This window comes from Aptenodytes patagonicus, chromosome 1 (assembly GCF_965638725.1).
Source record: "Aptenodytes patagonicus chromosome 1, bAptPat1.pri.cur, whole genome shotgun sequence".
NCBI lineage: Eukaryota > Metazoa > Chordata > Aves > Sphenisciformes > Spheniscidae > Aptenodytes > Aptenodytes patagonicus.
The window spans coordinates 9,392,009-9,405,560 of record NC_134949.1 but is presented as its reverse complement, the minus strand read 5'-3'; the positions used below and the strand labels follow the sequence as shown (position 1 = coordinate 9,405,560).

The window sequence follows — 13,552 nt, the reverse complement described above, 5'->3', positions numbered from 1 at the left end:
TTGAGAATTGGAGAGTCCAGCTCATTCGCTCTCGGTTCAGAAAGTTGTCAAGTCCCCTGAATTTTTCATATAGAAACTGTCTTTTGGTTGATCTTCGGTTTTGCTTTGCCTTTTTGTTTTTCCCTTCTTTTTTTTCTGAGCAAGCAAATCCTCTGAAAACAGTACCTTCTACAGGAAAGACAGAACATGCCTTTCTCCTCCTGCCACCTTCCTAACTGTGACACTGGCAAAGGGCAACAGCTAAGGGAGGCAATAAATGAGACCATTCCCTGCTACCTTGACCCCATGCATATCACAGTGAACAAGTGAATTAAAAATTGACCTGTGATACTTCAGCCTATAAAAGGCACATACATAGCCTAGCTGGAGAAGAAACTCATAATATTAGAGTCCCAGTGTGCCCCTCCTCGGCCAGCTAGAAGTATCATGGAGGAGACAGAGAGAGAGACAGTATAAATTCAAAGGACCAAGCCAAGTTAAATACCTGCCAACTGGTAAAGAGAATAATAAGTACATAGCAATCAAATCCACAGAAAATAACCAGGGATCAAAGAACAACACGTATCATTCTGGCATTAATATAGAGCTTGTCCATGAAATTAGTCTGAATTCAAATTGCTAAAAATGCATTTTTTAGGACTGTGCCCTTTTACACTCATATGTGAAATGAGATACCCTACCATATACTTTTAATATGGAATTAAAAAATATTATTCCTTCCAACTGTTATTTTCAAGCTACCCATCTTAAATGGGTCTTCTGTGAAAAAGACAAGTTTGAGGATAAAATAATTCTTTCTTTGAGCTAAGGTAATAAATTTTTCATGGTCATGATGAACTCTACCATATCATCATTTTAAAAAACCTTTTAGGAACAAGTTCATCATTTTCATGGCAATTTTAGATATTTCCATGGTGGGAGAACCATGTCCAAGCATGCCTACTGGATATCGCTGGCAACTTTTCCCCAGAACACTGACACCATGAATTTATCAATTGAACCTACAGTGGCTCCGTACCATATGGTAGTCATGAAAGTCAGGAAGGGTGAAAACACGATAGCGGAAAGGCGTGGAATTGAATGAATTCACAGCAAAGATTAGAAGCAAATAGACCAGTCGTGCCCAGCAGGAGGTGTAATCAGAAGTGAAACAGAACAGCATATCATTAATTAACAATTTATCATTCCTTTATGTCATTTTCAACTTTTTTTTAAAGGGGAGACAATCACTTAATTATAGTGATTATTATGTACAGGGTATGCAGCTGAGATTTTAAAGAACATAAAACCTTTTTGCTTGTGAAAAGGGCTTTGATGCTGTGCTTAACCTTTCTTTAACCTTATCTTAATTTCCTTGTCTTTCAGTCCCTAGTGAGTTCTGATAAATCTATATAAATCAAAGGGGGAAAGAAAAAAAACAACAAGCCCTATTTTGCTTCCTAGTTATCAGCAGATCTAAAGGTCAATCAAGAAAGAAAAAAAATCTGTATTTATTACTACATTATTAAAATTAAAACAAATATAGCTCGAAAACTCATTATAATTATATATTTACAATATTTAGAATTGTAAGGGTTTTTGGCACCTCAGCTTCTAACTCAATATATAAACACCACTGAAAATAACATATCATCCAGGTTCAACTTAATTCAACCCAACACTATTTCATGCTACTAGGCTCTTGTGGCTGGTACTTTTTTGTCAGTGGTGATAGTGTACAAGTTTTGCCAATAATGAGCTTCAGCATGTTGCAAAGGAGAAAAAGTCTGTAGGAAACTAGCTGACCTTTCTTTGCTTTCTGCTACAGCCCCTCCAAGTTTCAGGATACCTAGACCAGTGCCTGCAGTTTGAACTGATTTGCTGTAGTCATGCAAATTTTGGCTTCTCCCAGATAGAAATACCAAGAAATACCATTTATTTTTGTAAGGCTTTAGATGATAATTTTTGGTAGATTCAGGGTGAGCCTTAAGTCATGTCCCAGATGTGCACATCCTTTGAGTTAGTACTATTCAAAAGCTATACGAGGATTTTGCCTCCTGTCTAGACATAAGTACATTCATCTTTGTTTCCCTAAGCAGACCTTCTTTTGGACTGAAATTTACTCGTTACTGGTCTAGGAAATGATTCTTTTAAGTCATGGATAGTCTTCACTGTGCTATTTCCATTGTCAGTAGTTTTAAAAGCAGTTTTCATTAGCTTTAAGAAGAAAGTGGAAATGAACAGTTTGAAAACTGACAAACATTTCTCAAGGGGAAAGAATGAAGGAAAAAAAGAAAAAAATGTCACTTTGTATTTCCAGCCCAGCAGCATAAAGCAGCGACTGCCCAGAACAAGCTGATGGCTGAGTTGTTTGCATAGGAAAAAGCTCTATGTTTTGGACACAAACGACTTTATTCTAAAGGAGTAGCATGCTGACATTATGAATGCAAACAGAAATACATATATTGACTTTACTAAATAAAGAGGCAACAATTAAAGCCCATAATATTTTTTTTTTGGGGGGGAGGAACCATTTTCCCGCATACTGTACATAAGCAGCACGAAACTGTGAACACGTCCCCAGGTTCATTAGACACAAAGATGTTAAAAACTAAGCAGAATACATTTATTTGCTGAATTGTTTCTATTCAGCTTTTAAAGAAGACTGCATTCTTAAAAAAAGAAAAAAAAATTGGAGAGTACAGAAGTGTAAGCTTCCTTTTGAAAGAAATAAGAAAGTTGAATGGATGGGTAATATAGGCAAAAGTAAGCCTTGAATGTCCTGATTGCTCTCACTGGTAAAAGGGTTCCCAAATGAAATCTTCTATCCTTGGTTAGTAGGTTTATTCACTAAAGTTAAGATTTTCAGACGTACATAGTAGTGGATTGATTTCTTTTCTTTTAAAGTCAACAACTAAATCTTCCCAGAAAGTAGAATAAACTCTAGTATCCTGAACCTCATAGGTACTTAGTAGCTAATTTCTAATAGATAGGATAGTAAAGTTCTTTCTTGGTAGAGAAGCTACTGTATTTCAGATCACATTGATCCATATTTGGGAGTATTAAGGCACCTAAACTGATTTAAAAAATAATAATAATTAAAAAAAATTGTAAACTTTAAAAAAAAAAAAAAATCAGTGATACACAGGAACAAAAATAGCTTTGAGGATTCTGGATCATCAGAGCTTTTGAAAATCCCAAAGGGTCATTTCCTAAAGAGCAACTGACTGACAATGGGACAATGCTGTCTCTTTCTCTGAGGTTTTTTCAACTATCCCAATACAATTGCTTTAGACTAATGCATTCAGTGATAATTTTCTCCTGTGATTATATTCTTTGAAAACCCTGCTGCCTCTCATTTTCCTCCTGCCCTGGAATACACACTAGTGGTGCCCAGGGACTGCTTAGTCTCTACATTTTCATGCACTAGCCCACTCAAATGGAGATTGTTTAGTTAGCAGCACATAGATGGGAATGGCTGAATAATGTCTTACATTACTAGGAACTAGCTATATCATGTTCCCAGCTGGCGTTTACTTTAGAGTAGAGTAGCAATAACTACCTTTAATGAACAACTATTAAAAAAATAGTGAAAAATGTTTGCAGGTGGATGGAACAAGGAATGTATACTGGAAAAATATTGGAACAATTTAATAATGATGAACTGTTTGTTTTAGGTTTGGTTTCTTTTTTTTCCAAATATTATTGATTTTTTTTTTTTTAAGAGAGAGGGAAAACTGAAGATCCTTTTTACACTTATAAGTGTTTCTTTCAGCTGAAATACAAAATAAGAATCCTTTAATAGCATGAATGGCTATTAAAGATCTTAAGTTACTTTTTGCAAATTAACATTGGTGTTTTGCCCAAATTCCAGCTTGGGTAATTACATTTCACTCACCTAAGATTTACCTTCTAGTTACGGAGTCAAGAACATACTCATCTTCCAGACTTTGCAAAATCTCTGTTTAGTGTTTCTGATTAATAACAACGGTTATTTTTCCCTCCTGTATTTAACCATATAAATTACTCTTACTTCTCAGCCTTCTTTTATCTTCCTGATAGTTACATTGTGTTACTAATTATAACATTGCATTTTAATGACCGTTGGGAAATTATTTTACACAGTTGCCCTCTTGAACATGAGATAAACCATGGTTGCTTGTGAGGACAAATACTTCTGGCACACGAGGGGCCAGGAGTACCCAAGCTATCATTCAGCTCAGGAGAAGGGAAGAAGCAGTCCATCCGTGTTCTTCTTCGTGTGAGGCATTTGTGGTCAATAGGCTCTTCTGGCCTTCATAGACCTATTCACTGCTTCACTCCAGTGCTACCTACTTCAGAGAGCAGCTGGACCAAACCTCTCCATGCAGTCATTGCCTGGTCAGTTCATTCCCTGTTCCTCACTTATTTTGAGGGGGAGAAAATTATTTTGCCTTGGGTCATCACTTTACCATAAAATTTATGCTTTTTTGGCAAAGATAAGAGTAAGTCATTGTGAACCAGTGGTGAATCTGGTGTACACCTTCTGAAATATTGGGGGAACCTTTGCAGGAAAGGATTGAAGTAAATGCAACTTCATAATCAGTAACACAATATGACTGTGAGGTACCTATGAGGAGGCAGAGAAGAAAGAGTGTTCATGTTCAGGATGCAGGAATGTTAATTTTAGGTTCACTCTGAGTTTTGTATAAGTCACTGAAGTAGAAATTAGTCACTGGCTTTGAATGTTGAATTTGCGCCATTTTCTATAGTGATAATACACCCATGGCTCTAATTGAAGCCTGAGTCAAAACAAAATATCATGCTCAGTCTACTGTTTATTAGGAGTAAAAATACATGGAGTGAAAATTATAGTGATAGGGAGTGGGCTCAAGAAAGCAAAGATGTTTTAAAGACATGAAATCTAAGCCAAGGGAAATAAGATAATCATATTTGTGCCGAACTAAGGTGGGGGGGGGAGGGGGGGGGAAGGAATGTGAAAAGCTAGATGCTGTTGACTTTGTGCAGTTGCATACCAGGTATACCATGTAATACTGGCTTGTCATCATTCTCTTTCTTTATTGTATATTAAAGTAAATAGTAAAGCCATTCCCTTGAGAGTAGCTATGCCACAAATTCAAGTCGCTCCAGGCACTAATTTATACATTGGCCTTTTACACACACATTTTTTTCCTTTCTGATTGTACAAGGTACAAGTTGGAGCAAGATGTGGACGTCTTTCCTGTTTTTCCTGTCCAAAAGTGCATGTCCCCAGGGTAGTTCATCACCTGTGATCATTAGGGGCTTCGAAGATCAGGAAATGAGGCACACTCAAGACTAAATTTTTGTTGCTGTCTATTTTGAATAGCTTCATTTTTAAATGTAATGTAAATATAATAAGGGTAGCTGGTAGGCAAGACCCTAGACTAGCAATATGGACAAAGTCCTGGAGAAGACAGTATATCTGGTTATGCGTCATTTCCCAAAGACTTCTGAGATAAGAGAATCTGCAATCTTCTGAAACTATTGCTGTCCCTTGGATTTGAAGTTGTAATAAATTGCCAGAAAGTTACATGTTAAGGATAAAGTGGCTACACCTGGGCAGAGCTGTTACTGAAAGAAGAATCTAATTTGTTTCGCTCTTAATTTCTTCTTACAAAATTTCTTTTTGCCTTTTTCGTAAAGGAGCAGGAATAACAAATAACACAATTAATTCAATTAGATAAATTAAATCAATTAAATTAATTCAATCAATTGGATTAGTTCAATTAGATTAACACAGTCCAGGTGCTCTATACTTACATATTCCTTGCAATTAAGTATTACTAATTCAAAAATACTTAATTTATCAAAATCTCTCTGTTCCAGCCAGGAGTTTAATTGTATTCACTGTCAGATAGATCTCTTCAGCTGAAACATCATCTTAAGGCCTAGAGACCTGTGAACGCTTGTGTATCTCCAGCTCACATGCAGGTACAATTGGGTGGTAGACCGTCCTTGGCAGCAAAACTGATGTAAGAAATTACTTATTCCTGCTCTCACTTTTCTCTCAGCTGTGCTGGTGCAACCGTCAGTGAGGCCAGCCTGTAAACTGGGTGATTAAAATACCTCCAGAGTCACCTAGCTCTGGGGAGGAGAAACACTTTGCAGAATCAAGGTCTTACAGAAGTATAAAGTGGCTCTTGTGATACTTGATTCTTGGTTTACACACACCTTGTTTCTCAAGACACCTGGGTCAACTGTATTCAAAATGAAATCAGAATGACTTTAGCCTGGAAATAAAATTCATAAAACAAAGCGCTATCATAGGTACTGCAAGGAGAAAAAAAGCAGAAAACTGGCTATTATTTACAGTGAATGCACGTCTCATTGAACTTGTATTGTGGCACCTACCTACTAAAAGAGAAGCTGTCAGCAGTTTAGGATCATAAGGGCTTTTCCCTCGGCCATTTTCAAAATGTGAATCTTCCATTCTAAAAATGTTGTCCTGTGGGGTAGAAAAAAAGAAAGAAAAAGCAATATTATTTGATGAAAGAACACTAAAAAAAAGTTGAACTAAACAGAGTGCAGTACATATGACTCACACTGGGTTTTGTGGCTTCAGGGAAGTCAAATTACACTAGGTGAGGATCTGGCAAAAGTGCCCACCTTCTAATCAGTATTGTGCTGAAGGCTAGTCAAAAGCACAAATACACATGCACAGCTTGTGTCTCATCTATTTGCATAGCTTCATTGAATTGTTTCTGCTTTCATTGAGAATATGTCTGAGTAATAGTAACTGAAGAAGCTGGAATTTGAAACTTTTGTCTGAAAAAAGACAAAGCCTATTTTTCACTGACTATACTTTTCTGAAATATCCTGCAAGTGTAGATTAGTGCATAATGCAATGCTAAATTCTGCTCTTCCTAACTTGAATATTTAGTGACTTACTGTTTCATGCACCCTCAAATTGAATTTTAACTGTATCAGGAGAGCTTTTTTTTAATTATTTTTCAGTACTATGTAATAAAACTTTTAAAATATACAGGCTGAGGGCAAAGCATATGGGGATATAAACCAAGATTAAAAAGGGCCTCAGACAACACTAACTTAAATCAAGGTCAGTAATTCCAAAGCAATGGACTTTTCAGTACATTTAATTACTTTAATTTTAACTGGGTGACCAAATCTGCCAATCAATTTGAATAGTGTGTTTATCTTACGTTTTGCACTGAGGGTAAAACCAGAAGAATAGATGCTTTTTGCACAGTAGACTTCTACATTGACAGAAGACATGTGGAGGCCACACCAAACCCTGAAATTTCCATTTCCCACCTGCACTGTGGTTAATTTGCATTGACACCTAAGTCAAGGAGCCCCAAAGCTGGGACAACCCCTACCTCCAACAGTTTCTCTGGTTACTTAGGCCTTTGCACCCAGTTCTCAGTTGCTTATACGTAAAAATTCTCTATGAGGTAGATGCTGAAGGGTTTCTTTTAACCAATATGTGCAGGCTTATGTAGCTTAGGCTGTAATAGGAACTACAGCTTGATACAGCCTCTTTTTTTCTTACTGACTAATCAGAGATCAGTCATCTGTTTTAAGAAAAGAAACAAAAAATAAATATCAGAATATATGTCTAAAATATGTGTTGATGATAGAAAGAAACTAAGAAGATGTTACATTATTTTCACCTATTTATTTCATACCAGATCAGCTCTTTACCTTGATTTTCAAGCACTTTCCCTTTCCAAACACAAAATCATAAAGCTGCTGGATGGAAGGGCTCTCTAAATATCATTAAGTCCAGAAGGACTTGAAAGAAGACTATTGTCAACACAAGGTATGGTCAGTTTTGGTTTAGTCTTGCCAAGTCATGAAAACCCTCAGGAATGGAAATTTTATAACCTTTCTGGGCAACTTCCATTGCCTTCTTAATGAAGAATTTTTTTCTAAACTGAACCTTCCAGGGAACAACTTGTGACTTTTTGTCCTTATTATATCATCTGCAATGATGGCAAAGATGCAAATTGATGGCAAAAGCATCCATGGTAACTACCCTTCAAGCAGTTATAGGCTGTTCCTAAGCTGCCTATTCAGCTTTGCTTCTCCAGAACGCGTCAGCCTAGAACTTCATGAAAGCTTAACTAGCATGTAAACTCCAGAGTCTTACATTGTCCTGTGCTCACAAGTAAAAGTCTCAAAATTGTGCACAATACTTTCACTATCAAGGGCAACGCTCCAGTGCTCAGTGCTAGAGATTGGGCATTCCACAATGCTGTGGAGGATGCAAAAAAATACCAACAACTCAAATTTTATACAGTAATTGCTTTCGTAATGTTGTTTTAATGTGAAGATCATTCAGGCAAATAGCTGATGTCTTTCTCACAAGCAGTGAATTCAAGTATTTGGAAGCAGCTCTCTCCCTGGCACCCTGCCTTCCCCATCTTGCTCATCTATACTGAATCCAGGCATGGGCCAGGCCAGTGACCAAACATACTTCCAAATGGTATTATTTTAAACCTATTGAGTCCATGTTTCTGTAAGTGGGTCACAGGCTATAGCTTTTATTACAGGCTTGTTTAATTACATCATACAAGCATATATCTGTGTGTGTCTATAACATATTTTCAAAGGAACATCAGAAGGACTTCACATTTCACTCCATTTACTGGAGAAAAAGGTGAAGGGAAAATGGGCTGTTAGCAGAATGGTCTATATGGAGGGGCTTACTGCACTGTAAGATAAAAAATTTGGACACAACTTCGTGTTGTTTGATCCCAGAATTCAAGCTCAATCTCCTAAGGCATGTTCTTGTAGATGTAGCCTGCCTGATTATGTTTATATAGTCATCCTGTATCAGTAATATCTTGCACAGTATTAAATTTCTTTCTTTCCCTTTGTCTTTCTTTCTATTTCTTAATAGTCCAGACACATTCCTTGCTTCTATCCAATTTTCTGACTTTGCTCCTTCTAACTTGAAAAGAATAAATAATGAAAAAGAAAACTGTTTTTGAAATTCTGCTGTAGGGTCCATATCTAGATCTTGCACAATAAATAAAAGCAGTAAATTGAGGAGAGCGCTAGACCTCAACTACAATAATAGAAAATGGCACTAATGCTACAAGCCATTACTGAAAAATGTTATTCTCAATCTACGTTTTCTTGGGATTTCTTCTTAGTAGATGATAATTGCTCAACCTGCACACCAATGGATATTTGATAAGGCTATAAAGTCAGTGGCATGACAGTTAAAACAGAATATATTCCCAAGATAATCCCATGTGTCATTATAAGACAAATAGGAAACAGATGTGGAAAGTGATTTGGTGTAGGAAGGATCTGATTTTTTACTGTATTCTTCTGGTTTATGTCACTGTAACTATACTGATATTGGTGTGCAGCAGGCAAGAAAGAGTGGAGAACTGGGTCAGCATAAGTCAGAGATGATCTACCCTTCTCTTTGTGTTTGTGGAATAAAACATCTGAAATAAGAGGCATGACAGGGAAATCCCACAGTGTTTTCATATTTCAGTTAAAATGCAATGTAGAAACATGTACTATAAGTTTCCAAATGTATGGACAAGTAATAATGACAATAAGTGCATCACTGTTAAGTGCCAAATAAATGTATCATGGTTGGTCTGAGGCCCCAAGGAGTTTTGATAAACATGCTATAGGAAGTCTAACTTGTCACAAATAGGGCAACTTGCCCAAATAGCATTTTGGGTGCTGAAGTCAAACTACCTCTGTCTACAAACCAACAATAAATACAGGCAACAAAGGAATAAACTTTTTTCTATGTACTTTCCCACCCCTATTTTAAAAGCCTAGAAAGCAATATAATTAATGATAGGTACTTGATCATACTAGTCACCGGTCTGTGGCATTTGCACTCAAATTCTGCCCTGAGATGCCATAACAGCAACAGATGAGATGAGAAGATAATGTTAATATTTGAGGGTAAAATTTCATCTCTTCATTTTTTATAAAAGGTGTGCTTGATGGTTTTACAGAGAGTTAGCCTCCATGTCAAACTGGAAACTCAGGCTGTGCTCCTGGTATTATAAATCCTGTCTACTGAAATTACACCTGAAAACCTGTGTGGAGGCAGCAGAGGGAGTGAGGGCAGCTCTTGGGTAATGACTCAGGGCCAAAATCAGTCTGCCTGGAGCTAACAAAGACCAAGGCTCTGCTCAGAGGCTTAGGGGGACTTTGGACTGTGTGAGTGTGGCCGCCTCTTGCGCAGTACAGCCAAGAGCTTTTAGCTGGAAAGAATGCATATTATTTGCTCTCAGAAAAAATTCTGATCAGTTTATAATTTTGCTGCCTCTTGGGTTTTACAGTTAATTGAATGCAAAGAATGATACTGCAGTGAGTCAGCAAATACCTCAGACATAAACAGCAAGAAAAACTGTGTATTCACCAGATGCTCACTGTTTTAAAGTTTTGTGAGGGATATTATATCATCAAAGACAGGAATTCATGACAAAGCAAGTTTGCTAGGCTGGAGGAAATTCTCTAGAAATGCAAAAAGAAAAAAAAAAAAAGATATTCAAAGAAAGGCCTTTGTAACTCAACAACGAGTCCAATTTATTGTCCAAAACCCTTATTTAGTTGCAATGGCAGCCCAAAAGGATATTATGATGTACTTAAAACCTATTTAAGGATCCTCGTAGCTAAAAACCTTGCTGTAGTATGTTTTATTTAGTTGGTGCTGGGTTATTAAACTCTAGGTTTATATCTCATTGATGCTTCTTTATAATCTATAATATGAGAGATTCTTTAGGTCTTGAAATTCCACAGACTCATAATGACAACTGACTGCAAGCTGAAGTTACAGTCACACGACTGCTGGCTCATGGTATGGCATAAATTGTTTCACCTAGTAAATGCTTTGCATGGTGGGAGATTATGCATCTGGCTCCTTAAAACACATGTTTTCCTGTAGCACATAGCATGATAGATGGCAAGACTCAGCCAGAAAGAACTACCGTTCAGTCATGGAAATGAACGAAAAAGTTACTGTGATTCCCATTCTTTAGCCTGATGATCTGCCATTTCAAGGTTCTAGAGATTCACTTTCAAACAGCTGAAATATGGCTGAAATAATGCTTAGTATCATGATACTAAGCGGTGACAAAACATTGCTATTTGACAAGACTTATTTCATATCTTGCTATTGGATAGCTTCAGTCAACCAGTGTACCAATATGATATAATGTTATATATATATATATATAAACATATATATATACCAACTATATACCCACATATACATATATATGTATGTGTATATACCCAGTATGATAACTTTTTAAACCATTTTTTGCATCTCTGTCAGCAGCTAGCCCATCCAGAACTGTCTCAACAAAACAAGGACAAGGAAGATGAAAGCATGCAGTAGTTGTTTTTGGCAAAAAAGAATATATATATAAAAATTTTTCTTTCCCACTTTAGTACTATTTCTGGCTTGTGAGAAAATGTGTGGTTAGTAGGGAAGAGCTAACCTACCAGAACGGACAGCAGTGACTGATGAGTTTCAGGGTGATTTTTTCCCTGAAACTTTTCTGACAATTCACACAGAAATGGTCCCAGAATTGCAGAGCCTAACGCAGTGAAACCCCTGCCGGTCAATAATGAATCAATGCAGTACAAGCAATTGATCTGAAGAGGTTATGTTGATGGAGTATGTACAGCTACTAAGAAGGTGTTACTGGTTTAAATTATAAAGCATGGAAGACACAGAGAGGTTTGACAGCAGTGATGCTCCCCAGCTGTTCTACTGCAATTGAAGGAACTCATATCCTTACACTTGTAATCCCCAAACCATAAATAGAAAGGAGCACACCTCCGGGCTATCTTCCAGCGTCTAGCTGATCTCCACAACAAGCTGCTGAACAATAACATGGGATGGTCCAGAAACATTCAAGATGCCAAGAGCCTTAGGAACTAACACATCCTTTGTTTAATAAAAAAGGCAAAGTTGGCCACAGCTGTGAGCTTTATTGATGCTAACATTTCCCTTCCTGTTCTCACAAACTCTTGTGCTACCATGAAGCATTTTATAAGATAAATAGATTATGGGGCAGTGGGTGGGGGCAGGGGGGGACACAATACACCCAAAACCCAGCCCAAAACCTCAGAAAAAATAACCCCAAAAGATGGCCAGAGTGGAGTGCCTGGAGTATAACATTGCACTGGGAAGAAGTATCCATTTGGAGGACTTTAAGGCTGATGGTAATGTCTCTTAACTGAGTCAGAAATTGCTGGCATTGAAATATTGTGTTCTCTGTATTATTATTCAGTGTCAGCAATAACAAAAGGAAAGCTCCACTTCCCACTCAGAGAAAAACTTTCAGACATGTTAAGGGTTGGATTTATCCCCTCTACATAGATACATTAACTGGGGTGGCTAAATTTGCTACCCTAGTCACGGTCAGCAGAAAGCAACAGGTTCCTCTGAATGACGAGTCAGACCAACTCAGAACTGCAGTTCTCAAGGGCAAGATCTCTCTTCATTGACCGTAGAGGAAGCTTCATACGAATTTAGCTCTGAGCTAAGAGTCTTTCTGAAATGAACACTGCTGAGGCAGCTGAATGGAGACACCTGACTTTGAAAACAGATGATGATGGTTTCACTGTTTGTTTGGGTTTTTTCTTTTTTTTTTCTTTTTTTTCTTTTTTTTTCCTCCCCTCCAATATAGTCATTTCAGTGAATTCTTAATTTTCCTCTTGCCCAATACAACTTTCTGTGCACACATTTTATGACTATATCAAAGATATTTCACAGAGTCTTTTAAGTACATTTCACTCTATGAGAAATGATTTATTTATGAATTGTGTTACTTTTCAAGAATAATTTTAAGTGGAACAACTGTGCAGGATATGGCTATGTTGTTATTGTTATTATATTTCCTATTTCACACTTAATCTATTGAGTCACGAAAACTGTTAAATATGAGGACTTTGGTTTCAGGTTTGGGAATCATGCTGTTATGGAACTTTTAATAAGAAACTTTTATTAAAGTTATCCCCATGGAATGCTTTATTTAAAAAAAAAAGTGTGAGTGCAAATAAATATAATGTGAGAAATTATGCAAAAAGTACAAATATTAAAACAAATGTAAATGTTGAGGCAAGTGGTAACCATTGGGGAAATAGGTGAAAAGTGATTGAAGGAATAATGCAACTATTTTAAATCATTAATTATTAAAAAAAAAAAAAAAAGAAAAAAGAAAAAGAAAAGAAATACAATGGGCTTCTGACTTTTAGTGTTCAGGCTCCATATGCTATAGGGTTTTTACCTGCACACATCTGGGGGATACTGGGCTCTGGAACACCTTTATTATGTTTTGTTTTTCCAACTTGAGGCTTAGCAGAATTGAGTTATCGGAAACCAGTTTTAAAACCCTGTGGGAAATCACTCTAAGTGACAGATCTTTAGTAAAATGCTGTTCCCAAGGAAAGGTCTTCAGCTTCTGTAGGACCTGGAACTGAACCTCTCTTGGGCTGCTGTGCTGTGCTGTGCTAAAGGGAACGGAGAAGGAACTTTATTGAAAAGCATTTACCTGCAAAACTGATAATGAGCTCCTAAGAAGATCTGCCCACCTCT

General features: G+C 37.0%; 1 protein-coding gene across 1 annotated transcript in view; it reads right to left on the bottom strand.

The window, feature by feature from the left end:
- SEMA3A (semaphorin 3A) overlaps positions 1 to 13,552 on the bottom strand; it is a 174,732-nt gene that overhangs the window by 64,658 nt on the left and 96,522 nt on the right. Inside the window, exon 5 of the mRNA XM_076359190.1 lies at positions 6,352 to 6,445. Coding sequence (XP_076215305.1) covers positions 6,352 to 6,445 — 94 coding nt within the window. The remainder of the gene's footprint in view (positions 1 to 6,351; positions 6,446 to 13,552) is intronic.